The following is a 20,141-nucleotide window of genomic DNA, read 5'->3' as shown; positions in this document are numbered from 1 at the left end:
TTCCAGTTTCATAAAGGATTGACATCTTTGTTCACAATAAACACTACTTTTCACATACAAACTTTTGCATTCTAAACTATGTGTATCTTTCAAATACATACTGAACATTGATTTAACACTCACAGTCTTGTATAGGGTTCAAATATATTGCAGTTTTTCATAAATCAGGGATATTAGTGAAACATGTCCACACACTGAAGCATTCTGACTAAGAACGTTGTAATTGGCCTATATTCTGATGGGCAGTCATTGTCTTTTTTAAAAGAGGTACTTCTATGGCTCAGGCAATAACAAAATGTTTTTCCTTACAGCTTTTAGGAAACGTTCATGTTTAAAAATGTGTAATATCATAACATGCAATAAAATGTATTCATGAATAAAACAGTTATAGCAACAGTAGCAAGCATATATATGCCAAGTGTTCCTGGCATAAGGTAAGTGTAAAATTACTATAGTGGGTTATTTCAGTGCTTTTCTAGTGTTAATTAATTGAAAAGAATTTGGAGAAAAAAAAACAAATTTATATTGATTGTGATCTTTGCAAAATTAATGTTAAAAACAATTAAAATGATGGAGTTTAAAAAGCTCATGGCTCGGTTGTTTAAAAGATCAGGCACAATTGTTCTTTAAGTGTTGGTAAGTTTGCAGTTCAAGGCCCCTGAAGAAAAGCTTTTTCAAAGGCTATTGTGGGTGCACATTCAGTGTACATTTACATGACATGCAAGGAATCATGCTAAAAAAAAAAGCTGTGTACACAAATGTGTGTATTTCCAAAAAATTAACTAGTCTTTGTTATCTGGTTTGCATTTTCAGACAGATTAAAAAATGTAATAATATGCGGCTGAGTACAAAAGTTAAGCCCACCATATAAAGTACTGGCCATGCTGTGGTTGTTAAGATTTGCTCAGTGTGTTGTCAATATTGATTAGCTGCCACCTTCACCTTTTCCCTCCCTTTTTATCCAAACATCGGGCATATCAGGTTTGCTGTTGGGCAGTATCACTGGCACCTCACTTTGGCTTGTCCTTACCCTACTGGACGCCGGGGAAGCAAGGTCATATACAGTCTCCATCAAGGACAGATGTAAAGTGTCCCTCTTGCCATTAAGGTGGCCAGGTTGTAACTCTTCCTCAAACTTGACAGCTTCAGAGACTAAGATAGCAGGTTCTACCTCACTTAAGCAGGTCTCATTGGAGTCTACAAGTCCCTCCATGGAGCTATGAGACTGACAAGACAAAAGCCGTTTGTGTAGATGACAGCTAGTGGCTTCATCCACTGAGAGTGACCTTTCATTGACGGTATCTGTAGTCTGAGTGATCATGATTTCTTCCGTGCTAGAGGAAGACGACAAAGACACATTCCAAAGTTGGAGCCCACCGCTCGAATGGCCACAGCATTTCTTGCACAAAACCTTCTCTTTAAATTCATCTTGTGGAGGAACAACTACAGGATGCAACATGTTCTCTTTGTATGGGGATGAGGTCTGGAGCGCTGGAGGTGGGTTGCAACCCTTAAGGTGCCTGCTACACATTTCTGTGCTTTCATCCTCAATGCTGACTCGATCATAGTCTTGCCTTGGACTGAGGCCACAAAACTGAATGTCATCAGAAAGGACAGAAGGCCTGTTGGACAGCTTGCTGGTGCAAGTGCTATTCTCGAAGCTGTCGCTCAACTGGCAAGCAAGTGGCTGCAGTTCGTACTGTTCCGGCTCCCTTCCACCGACTGCTTGCCGCCTTTTATGGTGTTGTTGATTGGGACAAAGAAAGCCTTCGCTTTCTTTATTAAAAGCTCTTCGAACCAGAGAACCTGTGCCACAGCTGAATGCCCCATTAGCTGCGGGATTGGTGGTCCCGGGTTCTGTAGCCGAACAGGACGAGAGTATATTTTCAGTGGCTTGCTTTGTAACACAGGGTAGGGTTATTCTCCCACAGTTCTTCTGGGGTCCAAAGAAGCAGCACAACGACTGGAAGAAGAAAGTAGCAAAACCACATGCAAGACACTTCACAATTAGGAGGAAGATCCCAAGTTTTCTGAATAGCAATGCAGTTGCAGGTAACATAATAATGCCCACACAGAAATATGCCCCTGCACCTATAGCTACCGGGCAACCCATTCTCTTCAGGGAATGTGCAACCCTGCCCAGTCTGTCATTGTGTGGGGCCAGGCTGTATGAAATGCAATAATTGGCCACAAAGTCAACAGAGAGACCTGCAGCTACTGAAATTAAGAGTGCTTCCACACCATTTAACTGCCATTCTAAGAGCACAAGGAGGCCAACAGTAGCAAACACACTTCCTCCCACTGCAAGGGACACAAATACACTTAATGGAATATTCCATGTTGTTAGTAAGAGCACTGCAAATGTGAGAGCTACCGAAAAGCCTGCCACCTCCAATGTCTCAGAGCTCAAGCAATGCTGGAGGTCATATAAGCCTAGTTGGCTTACAAACCATCCTTTCTGCAGTCCTACTGGAGCCTTGGACATTTCCCCATTAAACCACGATAAGATCTCTTGGTAGAACAGAGACATTCTGCTGAAGTCGAAGCTGTAAAGTTGTACAGTCTTGAATATTACAATAAGGGCAGTGATTCGACCGTCCAAATCAAACCTCAGGCCTCCGGCACTGGGTGAGTGTCCCTCTGCATGCTGCTCTGCTACCATCATGCTAAGGCACTGCTCGAAAACACTTGGTGGGTAAGGAAAGGGAATATTATTGCAGCAGAAGCTAAACGCATCCTCAGTTTCAGAACAGCGACGTATAGAAACCCAGTGAATCAATTGTTCCACAAAGCACACATTGTCTTCTACTGTTTCTTGGTCAGCTGATAATGGAGAATAGAAGGTCTGGTTTTGAATTTTTCCACACAGATCCCGCAACCACAGTTGGGCTTGGGGACTGCTTATATTGAACCCTGGATCAAGAACTAAAGATCCATTACTTTTTGGATCGAAGTGGTCACCGTCATCAGATGGAATTACGCCCCAAATTAGAGTTAGCGTCATGGGTTCATCTTCACCCTGTTTCATTCGCTCAAACATGAACTGGTGGCGATATTCAGCATCGTATCTCTCAAAGGGATGACTGGAGCGGAATAGCTGAGTTGTTCTGCTGTCTGAAGTTGGCAGTTTCATGCCAGGGTCTACGCATGATATGTACGTTCCACCGACGGCAAGGACTGCAAACCAACCGATCCATATGTATCGGAATTTCACAACTCCACAAGGCAGGATCTTTAAAAAAAGCAGGTTTGATGTGTCCGAAAACCCTCGCCCTAATGTCCGAAGCTTCTGTCTCAAAGTAAACAGACAGCGCTTTCTTGAACTTGTCTCCCAGAATCCACCCGTATTTTTGGAGCAGCAGGGCTTCCAAGCTACCTTCACGACAGGGTTTGAAGACAGCACAGCATAGCGTTCTTGCAAAATGAGGGTGCACGGAAGCCAAACGAGAGCAAATAATGTGTTGATTAATGAGGCACTGCCAAGATATACAGCATAGCATCTCACAGCAGTGATGCTGCTTATGTAGCCTGAGTAAAATGTAATGCTAGAGGTCAGACCTGACACTAATATCAAGTATCCTATTTCCTGTAAAACCCGGTTCATTCTCTTCTCAGGGACAGCTGGAGGGTTATGGCTTAGCTGTAGTTTCCAGAAATCAACAAAAGTCAGGGCTTGGTTTAGACAGCTTCCCAAAAGCACAAGGACCGATGCAAGATTGAGGAGTGGAAAAAATGTCAAGCGAAATGCAACTTTGTAGAAAAAATATGAGGTGGAAATTGATAATATGACAGCAACCAGTGACATTGCTGCAATAAAAAATGATTTGAGATATAGTCCCAATGTGAACAAAAGTGCAAGAGATGCAAGCATGGGATAGACAGAGTCCCGCGCCAAATAATACTTGAAAAGTTTTTGTTTAATTCCCAAATCCATTCCTGTTATGGTGGTGTTATTGTATGTAAGGTCGCGACCCTCTAAATAGTCCACATAAATTTTCATTAGTGGATCTCCTTTTTCTACTGGAAGAAATACAGTGCTATATTTTAGGGATGGGACCTTGTATTCAACAGTCTGTGGCCCCAGAAAGTCTTTGTCCACAAGGTAATGGAGAATCTGAAAGATGCTTGACAGTTTACAGCGCTGTGGAACGGATGCACAGCGACCAAGTTTACTGCTCTCAGAACATGATGCAACCAGTCTTCCATCATGATAGTAAGGGGCACAGAATCTGAGCAGGCCAAGGCTTTCAGAAACCTGCTGTGCTGTCAGACTAAAGCAGGAAGAAACGTTGTTAAGAACAGCCAAGTAATTTCCCAGAGACCAACTTGGGCAGCACTCATTCTTCACCATGGAGCTGGATAACTCTGATCTGACCTGGCAAAGTTGAGCAAACTGGGTCCCGGAATGGATCTAAAATGAATAACAAAAAATGACTTTAATTTCTGAGCAAAAATATCACAAATGTAAAAAGGTGTATTGCTTTAAGTTATCATGCTTTTTCATCTCATTAGTATTCATACATTCAGTTTGCATGTAGTTGCTGAAAAGTACTGACTGCATCTAAAATCTACAGGAGCAATAATAAAAAATAAACTTTACAAATCTTTTATATTTATATTAGAAATATTTTTTTTATAGATTATTTATGTACGTCTCTAAAAGTTGTTCATGTGCAAAATGCTTTTAGAGGTGTTTTAGATGCTGTCAGTGCATTAATGATGTTCTAGTGTGTTTTTCAATGCAGACAAATAGTATGTGCCAAACCAAACTTAATGTGCAGATAACTACAGTACGATTACTAATGAGATCACACTGAATTCTCTAGTATCTGAATCTGATTATTAACACACAATGAATAGATTCATCATATCATATATCCATCACACTGCATTTAACAACTTCTTAAGAATATTAAGCCCTTTTAGGGAAATATAGTCCTTGGTTTACCTGTGCCTGTTCCATCTGGCACATGGAGTAAATTGCCTTTAGACTCCAGAGACTGGCAGAGTTTCCAGAGCGGAAGACCAGCTGAGCATAGCGCTCCCCTGCAGAAACACAGATTGGGTGATAGAAAACATTACTGATTTATTAGATTTGGAAATACCTGATAACGTGAGTAAAATCTCACCTGGTGCGTTACAGAAAAAGTTGTGCTCAGTGTAATCTCTGTGTAACATTCTCCGTGAACGTTCTCTAGACTGGGGTTCAGATCCAACCGTGTTCTCTCTGTAAGACAAACAGGATTTTTTCAATACAAACATAGCATATAATTCTGACATAGCATAAAAGTCTGATTTAGAGAAATGATCAGTGGTAAAAGTATTTTTTGTATCATATGATGACAAAGAAATACCCTGAGATTCTCTCTGTGAGTTGCCATGGAAAGGGGGACAGTGATTTTCCAGGTCCAGTGTTTTGCTGTAACCTCATCCACGTTGCTAGTCGGATACTTATGTCTGTTCCACGGGGTTCAAATCCCTGGGAGGTCAAAGACATGTGAATGGAAAGTAGAAACTCTTTGAAGTCATTATAAATGTGAATTTAAATCATTTGAGAGGCAAATGTACAATTCTAATGATGAAAGGACACTGATGGTAAGTTTATTTTCAGAAATGTATTTATAGACAAGCCAATTTCTGCCTCAGAGAAAAAAAAAAAAATCTCTCACAATTTTAGCTTTAGTTTGTGTAAAAAAATCTTAGGAGCAACTTCAGGAAAAAAGTGTCTGCCACAAAAAAGAAAGAAAAAAACTTGTTTTTCTCAGAACACCTCACAATTCTGATTTTCACACAACTGTAACTTTTTATCTCACATGGCTCCATTCTTTTTTATTACTTTATCTCCTTAATCATACAATTACTTTTTTTTTTTACTTATTTTATGTCCCTTTTAGTATGTGATTCATTTACTTTTGATTGAATTTACTAACATACCAATAAAACCATTAAAAATCATTATTACTTGCATATGTTACAGAGGTACAGATACTCACCAGCAAAGGGTCTGAGAAGTCTGGCAGAGGACCGATCAAAACCCCAGCGAGGGAACAGGCAAACAAAACCAACGTACATGAAATGAGCACAGTCATCGGGTACTCCACTATGACCTGGGAATAGCTGTAAAAATCAAACTTAATCTTAATCATCTGATGTTATTATAAACATACATCTTTTATCATAATTTGCTACAAAATCATCCCACCTCCTTGGTATCCTATACAAGCCATCATTCCTACTGAGCAGACAGACATAGTGATTAACAGATTTAAATGTTTACAATCAATTAGAGTTATGTCCATTGCAATGAGATTTATAGTAGAAAAGAGTCCGGACCTCACTGTCACCATGTGACGCTGTGCAGGCTTGTGGTCACTGCCTTCATGAGATCCATGAAGCCAATGGCACTGCGATTTATTGTGACATGAAGGCAGGCCTTGTGGACTGCAGCCATGGGCAGTCTTAACAGGACTCGCTGAACAGTCTGCTTGACCTGGACAGACATTGCTTTGATTCGACTGCTGGTGGCCACAGCAGGGGCATCTTTTGCATTTTGGTGAATGATAGCCAGAGCCCTGCGATACTTGATGGTGGAGCTGAGTAGAGGAGTGTGACCTGAAAGGACTGTTGCTGTCAGCTTGGTTCTCCACAATTTTGACCGGACACGTCTGAGATTCCATGCTGTCACTGTCTGGAAGACACAGCGATACCTCAGGGATCTCACTGCAACTAAAAGACATCGCATGACATCAATCATCAAATGTTCTGTTGCAGCTTTCACACCACTACATTTTAGAAAAAAGCAAGTGATATTAATTGTTATGTTAAAGTAAAGAAATCAAGACCGGTCAATGAACCAGTGGTACGGTTTCAAGAATTGCCTTGAATAAAACATAATTTGGACTGATCCAATTGCAATCATTGATTCAACGATCTGGTTGAGTCACTTTGGGGATTCATTATTTTCACTTCTCCAAATATCAGTGCATAACTTGTTCGAACTGGTTTACAAATGAACTGACAGATGACAGAATTAGTCATTACTGGTTTAAATTATCAAAGAGTCTAAGATTTATGATCCTTAGAGCTTGAGTGTGTGGAGAATTTGACTGTTAAGGCGAAAAGTTTCTATAATTCGTATTTTGGTATATAGTAAATTTTATATGGAAATCATATTTAGGTTATGATTTACTGTAAGTTGTTCATGTGCTAACTGCTAAACATGTAAAAGAGTTGTTGTTTTTTTAATTGCTCATTGTGTCTACGGTAGTCACAGCTTTTATAACTAATCTTTTAGATATTTTAATCTTTTCTTGTCATGCAGTGATTGTCTGAATCTTACTGGATCAAACTGACCCACAAATAAAAATAGTTTAATGTTTTGTTAATATAAAATAATCTTGAAAGTTCAATTTTGAAATGCTTATACACAACAATATGGTTGTTTTGTTTTGTCTGAACCATATGACTCTAAAACATTTAGCTTATTTCTGTCAGGAAATTGCCTATAGAGAATGTATGAGTGCACATCTGAGTTGCTGGCAACATACTGTATATTAGATTAGCAATGATGTCTTAAAAATGTATCAGTGAACTGCTTGAACGCCCAATTAGGCCAAGAGGGAGGGACTCCATCAGCTTACTCTGTCAACCTCATAAAAAGCCTTTTCAGATGAGAGAAAAATAGTGCTCACTAGTGCTTGCAACTCTGTTACAAGCTGCTCAGGAAGTAAATATGAGAGTGTTGCACTTCTTAAAATGTACTGCTGAAATAATGAAGATCACCTTGAAGAACCACCAGAGATTATCCACAATACTAAACAGAACTGCTCTTTATAAGATACCTTTTTTAGATCTTACTCTGCTGAACTGTTGGTAACAGTATGGTATTAGCTTATTATAGCTTTTCATAAACTACTTTTCTGTTTACCACACTTCAACTATAAATGTGTCAGGTTTGGTTTAAGAGAACATTTCAACATCAACAGTCCTTAATAAGAACGAAAGTTTAAGCATTTAACAGGCTTGTTTTTACACTGACTCTTTACCAAGGTGACGAGCTATGCAAACACTGGAACACGTGACTGCTGGTCAAGTGTGTACATGTGTAAGAAACAAATAAGCTCAATTTTTAGATTCTTTAGATGCGCAAAGTCAATTGGGCAGATTATAGTATGCAAGACTGATCCCATTTAGCTGTTGATGACATAAAAAACTGGGATAAATCATTTGCAAGGAAATTAAAAGAGCTATTTCAGCAGGATTAAACAAACCACTTGCTCGTAACCCTCAGACACTTTATCTCTCATTACTGAGCTTCTTGGTTGTCTTAAATGCTTAAAATTATTCTTGACTCATTTTTGATTCTTGATTCTTGAGAGTGTGGGCTCGCTCCCATTACAAGGCTTTCTGAAGAACTTCTACAAAATTGTGTTCAATTTCTATAGGCCTATATGCTATCAAAAGGCTCAGGTAAACAGGCATTGTTTTCAAACAATGACCCTTCAGCATCTGATGGAGCTCATGGGTTTCGGTTGTGTGCATGCTGCAGAGGTTTTGACGGTTATCAAAAGGAACAAAGGCTCAATTTGATTTGACAGCTTTGCAGCTGGTACGCCGTGTCTGCGTTGCCAGAACTCGGAGGTGATTGTTGTGGCCTGTCAGACTGTAAGGGTGAAATCAGTTTATCATTTCAGCATCAGACAAGAAAAAAAAACACCACTTTTTCAGACGAGACCTCATCTTGAACCCAGCAATGACCTGAGTACTGGGAAAACTGAGCTTAATGTATAGGATGACTGTAATTCCAGAGTGGATTTGCTCATAAGATACCCTATTTAACTACGGTCAGCTTAAATATTACTGGAGCAAGCATAAATATTTACTAAATACTTCCCTTTACCCCATTCACACCAATTTGTATGTGCATATAAAAAATATTCTGCAGTAACATCCCTCAGTTTGTATTCACATCTCCACTAAGCTTTATACTCAGTGGATCTTGTATGGTAGGAATCATGATCTGAAATAAACGCCTGAAATGTATCAGAAACTGAACTGATTGAATAGATGCCCTCACAGCATTTTTAGTGGATATCAGCCATGTTGGCTGGAAAAACACTGACTAACATCATGTAGTATAATGGAAACTTACACTGCATGAGATTTACTTCAGGCCACTGATACCAATGGTGACTCAGTCTAGATAAAAAAATAATTGGACCGATTCACAAGGGTGAATCAAGTGACACTGCTCATAGGCACATCTTATTGCACCAAATTGCAATTATATTATTAATTATAACATTTTAAAATCAACTATATTTTTCATAAATTATACATACATACTTTATTTTTACCTGATTTAACCCATAATGTATTTAGGTTGATTCAGTGATGCTAAATACTTTATAATATTTTTATTTTAATAAAATCAGTTAATTTATATGTTTTTAGGTTTACTATTTGTTTTAGTGCATGAACACATGCAGACTGAATGTAGCTCGATTTGAGTAACAAGTCATTCATACATAAATAATGAATTGCCATCTCAATAGTGTAACTCTTAACCAAAAGATTATAATAATATCATTGCATTGCCACCAGACTGTAACATTTCCCAGGCTTGTGTGTGATAGTTTTGGGAGATGAAGCACTTGCTTTTGTGTGTAGGATATGTGCATCCATTTTAAGTAACATAAACAACAGATAATAACAAGGAACAAAACCTTTGATTAACAAATCAAAGGCTGGTAAGAGGGGCCCATGTTTGAGGATCGCACTGGAATATAAAGACAAGGCTTCTCATGAGAGGGTCATATACTCAAAATATGAGTCACTGCAGCTTCGGCTGGATCTTCTCCATCAGAGAAGGCATCTCACCATCTGCTCAGCATTACTTTGATCTAGACAGATTTCGTCATTAAAGATAATTATTGTCGATACAGAACAGGGAATCTGCACGTAGTTATGTCTCAGTCAGAGTAACAGATGAGCCCTGTGATTAACATTCAGAGTCAATCATCTAACACCTCCATTAAGAGTCCTACATCCCTGTGTGGTTCATTATTAGAATAACTGATTTGGCATTCAGTAAAAGAACTAGAATATTTCTCATGTGTCCGTTTTGCCCTAAAAATGTAATCACTGATATATAATAATAAATAATGATTTGAAAATATTTAACTGCACCCAAAAACATCAAGATTATCTTCAGATTAGAGGTCACATTAGTTTACACATAAAAAGCAATGAACAAAAATAGTATAGTAATATCTCACTTTAAAACATTCTATCCTGTTGGATACAATTAAAGATATTATGATATGATACCATGAAATTTATTTACAAAAATAATAATAATAATTACCTTCAAGTTGACATCATGTCAGTCCCAAACTAAGCAACTTTGGCTTATCATTACCATCCTTTTAAGCATACTGTAAATGTCCTCACAATTATTATAATAATGAAGCTATGAAGTTAAGATGACCAGAGCATATTTATTGGTGTACCCTTTTATAAAAACTTAATTTGACTACAAACATTCATTTTTATCAAATTACAGAGCTCAAAATGTACTACATAACAGGAATTATTTATATTATTATAATGTCTAACAAAATAAAGAATCCCTCAAGTAAAGTGCTTCTTATATTTTTACGTTTAATGTCCAAATGGCAGCATGTGCTGCAGAATAATATTTTGTCGGTATTAAGAGGATATTTTCCATGTGTCCTTTTGAGTGTCAGGTGTGTAATATCAATTAACATGGAGTGTGCCTTAAAATGAACTCATAGTGGCTTTCGTGACCAAAAAACATCAACTGTATCATCACAGATCAGCGGTCATGGATAACATAAGGGCAACTCAACAAATGATTGAATTTAGTAGTGTCCTATTTATTTACTAGTATATCCTTGTACTTTAAACATAGCCAACAGTTCGGTTGTTATTGTAACCCTCGGAGAATAGTATTTTTCGCTTGTAAACAAAAGCCAAGTCGGTCACCTTAAAAAGCGATACGTTCGTTATTTCTGCATATTCTCACAAACCACCACTTAAATGACTTGCGTTCGTTCACAAACACACTTGCCTCCAACAATTAGCCTTATAAGCCCCGCTATATCCACATACAGTCGCACACTTGTACCTTTGAGGTGCTTCCTGAGAAGGTCCCTCTGTCATGGATGAATCTGTGATTTCAGCATCATCTCGCTCTCTAGAAAGGGACACGGTATCCATGCTTTAATGTCTGTGATATCCGACTGTCAATTTCAGATGTGTAATTCTGTGCAGAATGCAATCGAAGCAGGTTGTGGTCGCGCCGTGGAAGGCAAAGCCTGCGTTAATGAATGTACGGAGGCTGCTTCGTCGTGGCGCTGTGATCTGAGGTGTTGACAGATCGAGGGTGGTGCTGGAGAACAAGACCGCTTCGCTTTAACACTGCAAGGGTGTGTAGCCAAAGCATAGCATAACAAATTGGAAATTATATGATATTATTTTCCACAGGCGTATGTCGTGCTCATTTAACTAGGGAACCCCTCAGATTTTCGAGCCAAGTGGATTTGGAACGCAGCTTCCAAAAGACAAAAATATACGAAAAATATGTTTGATACTTAATACAACCACACGGGTGTGATGTGCAGCACATCACTAACGTTAGCTGCTAAATAAAAAATCTGCGTTCACGCGTTGGCTGGTGATGAGCCGAAGACAGACGCGTTTTTACAGCGCTGCGCATTATAACCAATCACACACGATTCTGTTGAGTTTATGAATGCAGTAAGCCAATCAGAGGCGTTCAGATGAGTCATCGCTGAAACACCGGAGTTTTGTTCACTGCGCGCGCCGCTGACTGAATTCTGCTCACTGGCGAATTAACTCATCAGAAACAACGAAGTGCAGATATGAATAAGATTTACTGTAAGTGATATATACTTTTAACTGTATAAACAGCTTTAGTGATTATAATAGGAGTTCTCAAAATTAATAAGTGCATGACGCTCCTGTTCTTTTCCATAGTCAAATGACTAAGAAGTTGAAATGGTTTGCTACATACAATGCAATACGATCGTTACAGGTCTTATTTGGTTGTTTTAACTGGCTAAGGCAGAGGTCTCCACCAGCCCTGTTTCCTGTTGATACCGTCCTGCAGATTTCTGCTCCAGCCCCAATCAAACACACCTGAGCTAATCAATGTGTTCAGGGCTACTTGATAATTACAGAGGTGTGTTAGAGCAGGGTTGGATCTAAAGTCTGCAGGATGGTAACGTTAGCTCTTCAGGAGCAGGGAGATATGACAGATAACTGAACTGGACTAGTTGTCACATGCATGGGCTTAATTTCATTAACTCTTGAGTCATAGATCAATCACACAAATTTACATCTTGGAGAAGCCTACTTATGTTTTTTTCTTTTTTTATGATCTATGTTGGTTTCCATATATACATACATACATACATACATACATACATACATACATACATACATATATATATATATATATATAATATTATTTTGGGAAACACATTAAAGCATAGCCTACATTCGACAAGAATAATAAAGTTAGATTTCCTGAAAGCTGTTCTCAGGACAAGGGCTTTTTTTTTTTACTTTTTTACAAATGATTTTGTTTGTAAAGAGTGATTGGGCCAGCAGATCCTGATAAATAACAGATACAGACATGTCATTCAACTGTGAGAAAAACATTATTTACAGTAATGTGCTTTATGTTTGACAGTAGTTGGGCAGTAGAGGAAGACATTCATACAAATGAGCTGTGATGACTATAATGAAATTCACATTCATAATCATTATGAATCACTAATCGCTACAGACAGTGTACCAGAAAAATATGCCTTAACTCAAAGAACTTTTACATGATATGTGTAAAGCATAGTGCAGTTGTCTCTTTAATTCATTTGAGCATGTTTACTTCAGATCATGGGTTTCTGTATTGCCACTTTGTAGTTTTTTTTTACAATGAAAAAAACAATGTTTTCTCATGATGAACAGCAATTAATCAACAATTAATCAACCAATCACTTCAGAAAGTATAACCTAAGAAGTATGATAACTGAGGTGTAAAACAATCTAATGATATATATTTGCTCATATGAAGTGCATTTTCACCATTATGGTATAATTAAAATAACAAACAGCATCATAATATTGTATTTTATAATCAATATTCCTGTAAGCTATACAAAACTTATAGGAAACTTAAATATTTAGGATTTATGTTAAATATAAAAAGAAGGTTTACATGGCCTACATATGCTTTGCTTAGCGGTGAGCTCATCTTGCAGATTTTATGACTAACTGAACACATTAACCCTCTGTGGCAACATTATCTCTGTGTAAAAGATAATTTCCTTCATTTTGCAAGAACTTTCACATTTGTCAGTACAAATATTTTTAAACCTTTGCAGTCAAGTAAATAATGTTTATTTCACAAGGAATTGCTTAAATATGTTGTCACTTTAAAACATGTTTTTATTTGGATTTCAAATTTTTTGAGGTTTGAGATTTTGAGAATTTATTTGGCATGATCTATTATTAAAGTATTACTTTTCAGTATTAACATTTTATATAGGTAAAGTTATTATATTATGTTATCACGTAGCATAATAGTAATAGGAAATTACAGCAGTATAATTTAGTGTGAACTTGCTAATTGTTTGATAAAACAGTTTAGACCTATATGTCTGGGTTTATATATATATATATATATATATATATATATATATATATATATATATATATATATATATATATATATATTATTATTATTATTATTATTATTATTATTATTATATTATTTCCATTGCCTCCATACAACATAAAAAAATAGGTCCATGCTAAAATTGTTTTCTTAAGTTACACGACGCTATTTAATATTTACCGTAATTCTTAATAGTCCACGTACGAGCGTTACGTGTGATCCTTTTTCTAGCAAGATACAGCTCTTTGGCGCCGTCTTGCGACTGTAATATAAATACCCTGGAAAGACATTGTTTATTTAATATACACGTGGTTTAAGAAAGAAAAACGAAACATCGCTCAGAGCAACGAACCGGTAAGAGGCATAAGATGATAGAGAGAACCAAAAACAGAAGTTTATCGTCTTTAATTAAATTAGAAAGTCACAGTAAACAGTAGATTAGTCGAAACAATGAACATTTAGCGTTTTTTTTTGCTGAGATGGACCTGTTTTCTTTCTGAAAGATTTAAGATATTTTAAAATAATAAATCATTTAAACTCAAGTAATCAATGTTTCATGTCAGTGTGTTGTATTTGTTTATCAAGCTGTTTGAGCGTGGGCCTGATCACCGTGTCGGGGTTGCGATAATGACCGCATGAATGTATGAAATAATTTACATAGGCTACATTTTTCAAGAGTTAAATGATTTAATAAAATCACATAGAGCCTCTTTTGTTGAAGTTGCATTGTGTGGGAGGTGATTATTTGGCCATGAGGATTAAGACACGCCCAAGGGGCGTTACTAAAGCTCACACTTACTACACTAAATTACAGTGCGCACGTTCTGTGCGTGTCAGAGGAGTACGACCGAAGAGAACGTGTTGGAGTTTGACAGTAAAAACACAGGAAGGACCTGCATGAACACATCATGATTTTCTCAAGGAATCCCTTTTGCGCTTTTTTATTTTTTGCCTTGTTGTTTTTGTTTTTAACAGTTATTTTTAAAAAATGGCACTTTGGTCTCCAGGAGAACAAACCTTTTGGTGATGCTGCCCGTCCAGATGGTTTAACTCCAGAGAGTGACAGATTGCTCCAACAACTTCAGGAAAGACAACAAGAACTTGAGCTCCTGCACATCACATTTAATAACATACAAGGCTTTGTGGATCCAAATTTATCCACCAATGACAGTGCAAACTATATCAATGGGAAATTAAGTTTGGACAACCCAGTATCTGCTAAAACCGATATTGGCTGTGAAGAACTAAGTGGCATCAAAGCTGTTGACTTTCTTGGTTCAGGTTATACTAAAACAGTGTTAAAAGCAGCGTTGCCGCAAGGATTATTTGTGGCATTGAAATCTGTAAACCATCAAGGTACTGACATGAGATTGTGCATGGAAGATTTTCAAGATTCCCAAGGCTGTCTTGAGCTTGTATCTTTCAAACTGAGGAAGGAGATTGTATTACTGCAGACACTGCAGCACCCCAATATTGTAGAGGTAAGAAAAACACCCTTACTCAATAACTTCTACTCACTCTCCAGACTGTGCCATTGTTATGTAATTTATTAGATATGCAAAGGTTTAAAGGATGAATAAGTGCCATGCATTGCATTTTGCACCAGTTTATCCACTAAACTTTTAGTATTCATTCCAGCTGAAAGGTCAGTGTCAGGACACCACTCTGGTTGGTGGCATCACAGCAGTCCTGGAGCAGGGGATGCCACTTCAGATGATACAGCTCCTGCAGAGCCCCTGGGAAGAGCGCTTTCGGGTAAGAGCACCACCCCCAGGCCTCCTGTGGAGTGTTAATCAGAGATTCCCCACCCACTATCTCCCCACAGGGCATACCTGAGGTGGGGGTGGATTAACTGGAGCTCCATCTCCATACCAGCTGAGCCTGATCAAATAGTACCGAGGGACAGATGTCTGTCTCAGATGTCCATCCTTTTACTTTTTTTACCCTGATAATTTCTCGGCACCGTTTGAGGGAGCCTGCGATACCTTGTTGAACGAGACGAGAGTATTTTCTTTCACATTCTCTTTGGTGTACAAGAAGCAGGTGCTGACACCCTTTGATTTTTAATAGGTTCTGATGATGACAAATGCGTTTAAGCTAAAGGGCTGTAATCGAGTGACTCGTCTCGTTGACATTCTTGCCTTCCCTGATACACGTGGTCCAGAGTTATTCAAAAGGTGTTCGGTTTCATCCACCTCTGTTTTTGTCTTCAGGGTTATATTCAAAGCTGACTTAATGGCATTGCTGTGCTCTCTAGTGTAACAATATTATATACAGAAGTAAGAAAAAACAATACATTTGAACTAGTTAGTAGACTAGATTTTAAATTTACATATGTACATAATTTAGGTTGCGCATATAATAATCAGCTTACTTTATTGATGCCGGAGGGGACCATTTGGGTGTAAACCAATGCATCAAATATAAGCGTATGAGATAAATACTATTTATTCTATTTACTCTGAGTATAAAATAGTTACAAACCAGTGAAAAATTCTGCCAGTGCAGTGAGACAAAATGCATCATATATTGTGTTGTTTCACAAGTAAATTTATTTTGTTTTGAGGGATTTTAGATATTTTTAATTGAAAAAATGTCAGAATGTCAGCAGAATGATTATATAAAAAATAAAATGAATAATAATATATAATTAAATAATATAAATATATAATTTAATATTTATATTATGTAATATTAGTGTAGTATATCATTGAATAAATTAGAATAAACAGATACATATACTGTATTAAAAGTGAAGTAACATTGAAATACATTTTAATTATGTTTTGTAAATAAATAAAATTGGTAACACTAGAATGGATCTGCATTCACAAATTAATATTTTTGTTTAACAATTGATGCTTTTGCTAGTGTTATGGTTTGCTTGTAACTATTGATTGTGTTTGTGCACAGGTCTGTCTTGGTTTAGTGAGGCTTCTTCATTATCTTTCTCGCTCACCGCTGGGTTCGGTAGCTCTGCTGGATTTCCAGCCTCGACAGTTTGTTATGGTGTCAGGAGAACTCAAGTTAACAGACTTGGATGATGCAAGTATTCAAGAACCGGCCTGTCAAGAGGACTCCGACTGCCAGATGCAGTTCCCCCTTCGCAGTTTCACCCTCCGATGCTCCCCTTCTAGAATCTGCGAAGGCTTGAACGAGATGAGGAACCTCTACAATGCCTACAGGTGAGCACTTCCCACATTCCATCCTTTATCGTCTGAGCCAGATAATAAAATAGTCTGGCATGGTGTGTGTGGGAGTTTCGTGACAGCTTCTCCCCTCCTGTGCCTGTTATGATTAATTATCCACCCCACTGAGTGTCAGGGCATCATTTGTTGCATATTGATCTCACAGCGTGTATCGCCTTCTCTGCTATTCTTGGCTGAGTTTCCGAGGAATTATATGAATTAGTTATTTTCTTCCCCAGGTATTTTTTCATCTACCTACTGCCTCATCAAGCTCCCCCACTGCTGAAACCTCTTATTCACCAAATAATGAACTCCACAGGTGAGTTTTACTGCGAAATTCATCTTGATGAAGAGCCAGGCTATCACAGCAAAAGTGGCTCTATAATGGAAACTTAATTTATGTGCTTGTCACAGGAGATTTAAAGCAAAGCATTAATGAAACCCTGGTCGCCTTCGAAGAGGTTTTGCATATGTACAAATCTGGGCTGCACCTGGAGAACTTGCCACCATCAGTAACCAGAGGTAATGTGTTGATTTTAATGACGAATTATACTTCTCAACAGTTTCCAGTTCCCATTACATACATATTCGATCATAACTCTGGCGAAAAGCATTCTAGATATATGCAGTGCTCTCAGCATGATGTGTCTCCGACTGCTCCGTTAAGAAGATGTACTTCGGTCATAAAACCTGTGTAACTCAATCCATCTTCAAGGGCAAGTTTTGTAGCCCATAAGACTCTCTCTCTCCCTCCCTGTGAGCTTTGACATCAATAAATCAATCACACGGCCACAATAAAGCTGCACAGAGGCATTAAAACAGCCAAGCATTGTCAAAGAATATTCAAATCTTATGTCCAAACGTGTTCACAACAACTCTCGTAAAAAGTGTCCACACATTCCCCTCTGTTTTGAGAGCCACCGCAGCAGTATGCATGTCTTTTGTTGTACTCAGATGTGCGCACATACATTTAGTAACATAAGATTCTGCCACCTCTACTGTGAGGGGACTGTGAAAATGGTAGTATTTTACAGATGGATGTTACAGCAGTGTTGACTGGATCCTGGAATGATTTTGATGCATTTTTTCATCTTTGTGCAGATTATGCTGTCTTGAAAGGAATGAGGAGTGTTGCAAATATGGAATACATCTGCTGGCCGTCGTACAAGCAGCAGGGCTGCGTGCTGTCTGTGCACGGTGCCAGAGAGGCCGCGCTCATCTGCAGTTCTCATCCACAGTGCACGAGCTTCTCTCTCAGCAGTGAAAAAACATGGACAGGTCAGTGTTTTCTTTAGACTGACTGATCGTACTTACATCATTAGCTGTTGTAAACAGCTTTGACAGACTAATCAAGTTTTATTCTTTGGTGTAAAAAAGTGACACAAAAAACGTATAAGTCTTTTTTGCTATGATTTTAAAGGTAAATTACGGCTATATGTAAAACCAACTCAAAACAGATCCAAATCATGGCAGAAAAATAAATCACTGTAGTATTTTCATCTTGTCTTTAAGTAAAATATACCAAAATACTTAAAACAAGATATATATTTTGTGAACCATTTTTGCGAGGTTGTGTATAATATTTTAATTGTTTCATATTTTGCATATTTTCCTTAGCCCTTTGGTAATTTTCTTTTTGTTTTATGAATACATTTCATTACACTTATTTAATACAATTTTTAGAGAATGTATCTTGAATTTAGATTTTTTTTTAATATATAATCATTACCATATTTTGTTAGATTTGCTTAAAGCAATGTGTTTAAGTTTTTTTTAAACAATTTAAAAAAAATAGGGAAATAATACTTTTAAAAAAAATGTAAAGGATGATTCTTACCAATTTTGTTAGATTTATGCCTAAACAACAACACAATCTAAATAAGAAAATTTATCAATTTCATTTAAACATATATTCTGAAAGCAGTTCTTAATGTCTTTTCAATATTATTTTTAAGTAAACCCAAAAATACAGACTAAAGTAATGATTTCCGTGGTGGGTTATTTGAGAAAGAATGTGTTTTATATGGAAAATGAATAATAAAGTGGCTACTCTGTGCCTCTGTTCAACATTATAAATCATCTGAACACACGACTGTTGTGTCTGTTTGTCTGTGTCTAACCCAAGGGCTCTCTTTGCCTTTACTTGTCTGTAGGTCGACTTCTTGCCTCTTTCAGAAGTGGCTTCAGCCATCTGGTTCCAGATGTGAACTCAGCAGTGTACATGAGGAGGGTTAAAGCCTCGGGAGCAGTGCTTTGAGAAAAAGAACCGTGGGGGAAGGGGAGCATTTTGAGACAAATTAATGTGTTATATTTATAGGCATCTTACTCAATGGCTGTTTGATCTTCGTGCCAATCCTACACGCTGCCAAGGAGTGTTTAAAAGGATTTCCCTTCAGGTATAATTAACCTGAAGAAAAAAAAGCAGCAAGAAAAATAGGGCTTTCTACTTTTCCTCCTGCATTACGTTCACATGGGCACGGTCCACAGCTCTTTCACAGATTTACTTTGATGTTAATGAGGCCAGAAGTTTGCAGTGTTTTGCTGGATGCCAGTGTGTGTGGAGAACTGTGGCAATAGGCGGAAAATTGCTGAAACCACAAAAGCGCAGGAATGTTTGGTGGGCGCCATTGTCCTTCCTGCATTAACTGATATATATCTAGATTTATCAAAAGTTCGTCATACTTCATCCTGTGGGTGCATCTGATTTCTTGTTCTTTCAGAGAAAGATATATTATTATTTGTGTGCATATGCTCATTTTCTACATTCTGTATTTTGTTTCAAAGCCTTTTTTAATACAAACTAAGTAATAAAATTCATTTTTACACAGTTTGTATTTGTGTTTCATTACTAAGGACAGTTTATTTAGCGTTTCAGTGTGTTTCTGATCACATTAACGAAACCTTTTTGCATTAACTACATTGCATTACCATTTGAATGTTATCAGGGCTTTCTGTTAATTCACTTTTCAGGTGTGAAATCAACAGACTTTCCATTCTCATTTGCTTGCATTTTACTTTAACTATTTCTGAGAAGAGATCCAAGCACAAAGTTTATACAGAACCTTTCCACCGCATGCCAATAAATCACTTGCAGGGTCATTATAGTTTAATTGTTAGATGTAAATGCAGCTTGCCTGAGGGCCCTTTCTCATGGAGGAGCTCAAAAACAAAGGGGCATTAAGAACAATTAAAGTCAATCTGCTGTTAGCACACGAATGGGGCTTCCATCT

At 37.6% G+C, this 20,141-nt stretch overlaps 2 protein-coding genes across 5 annotated transcripts; one reads left to right on the top strand and one right to left on the bottom strand.

The window, feature by feature from the left end:
* Positions 1 to 7: 7 nt before the first annotated feature.
* Positions 8 to 11,523, bottom strand: LOC113060596 (protein dispatched homolog 2-like). Of its 4 annotated transcripts, none has more exons than XM_026229647.1 (8): positions 11,150 to 11,523; positions 6,334 to 6,726; positions 6,203 to 6,235; positions 5,994 to 6,117; positions 5,355 to 5,479; positions 5,130 to 5,227; positions 4,949 to 5,046; positions 8 to 4,411 (listed from the first exon to the last, which is right to left on the bottom strand). In XM_026229647.1, the coding sequence occupies exons 1-8, from the start codon at positions 11,239 to 11,241 to the stop codon at positions 926 to 928; spliced, it is 4,449 nt and encodes a 1,482-aa protein (XP_026085432.1). In that variant the 5' UTR covers positions 11,242 to 11,523; the 3' UTR covers positions 8 to 925. The 4 variants fall into 4 exon arrangements, with proteins under 4 accessions (XP_026085432.1, XP_026085433.1, XP_026085434.1 ...); XM_026229648.1 differs by having other exon boundaries at positions 6,203 to 6,232; XM_026229649.1 differs by having other exon boundaries at positions 6,334 to 6,720.
* A 2,908-nt stretch (positions 11,524 to 14,431) lies between these two features.
* Positions 14,432 to 19,730, top strand: LOC113060595 (extracellular tyrosine-protein kinase PKDCC-like). The gene is made up of 7 exons (XM_026229646.1): positions 14,432 to 15,204; positions 15,362 to 15,478; positions 16,637 to 16,908; positions 17,151 to 17,230; positions 17,326 to 17,433; positions 18,013 to 18,189; positions 19,065 to 19,730. Exons 1-7 carry the CDS (start codon positions 14,632 to 14,634, stop codon positions 19,166 to 19,168), a joined length of 1,431 nt encoding a protein of 476 aa, XP_026085431.1. The 5' UTR covers positions 14,432 to 14,631; the 3' UTR covers positions 19,169 to 19,730.
* The last annotated feature ends 411 nt before the right edge of the window (positions 19,731 to 20,141 follow it).

The sequence above is a fragment of the Carassius auratus genome, chromosome 42 (genome assembly GCF_003368295.1).
Source record: "Carassius auratus strain Wakin chromosome 42, ASM336829v1, whole genome shotgun sequence".
Lineage (NCBI taxonomy): Eukaryota > Metazoa > Chordata > Actinopteri > Cypriniformes > Cyprinidae > Carassius > Carassius auratus.
The sequence above is the reverse complement of the archived record's forward strand: the minus strand, read 5'-3'. Positions and strand labels throughout refer to the sequence as shown.

Coding starts and splice junctions, on each gene's coding strand:
- LOC113060596 (XM_026229647.1), bottom strand. CDS start 11,241: ATGGATACCGTGTCCCTTTCTAGAGAGCGAGATGATGCTGAAATCACA. Junction 6,118..6,202: donor TTGTATAGGATACCAAGGAG/GTGGGATGATTT, acceptor TGATTTTTACAG/CTATTCCCAGGTCATAGTGG. Junction 5,228..5,354: donor CTCACAGAGAGAATCTCAGG/GTATTTCTTTGT, acceptor TTTGTCTTACAG/AGAGAACACGGTTGGATCTG.
- LOC113060595 (XM_026229646.1), top strand. CDS start 14,632: ATGATTTTCTCAAGGAATCCCTTTTGCGCTTTTTTATTTTTTGCCTTG. Junction 15,205..15,361: donor AGCACCCCAATATTGTAGAG/GTAAGAAAAACA, acceptor TATTCATTCCAG/CTGAAAGGTCAGTGTCAGGA. Junction 16,909..17,150: donor AACCTCTACAATGCCTACAG/GTGAGCACTTCC, acceptor TTTCTTCCCCAG/GTATTTTTTCATCTACCTAC.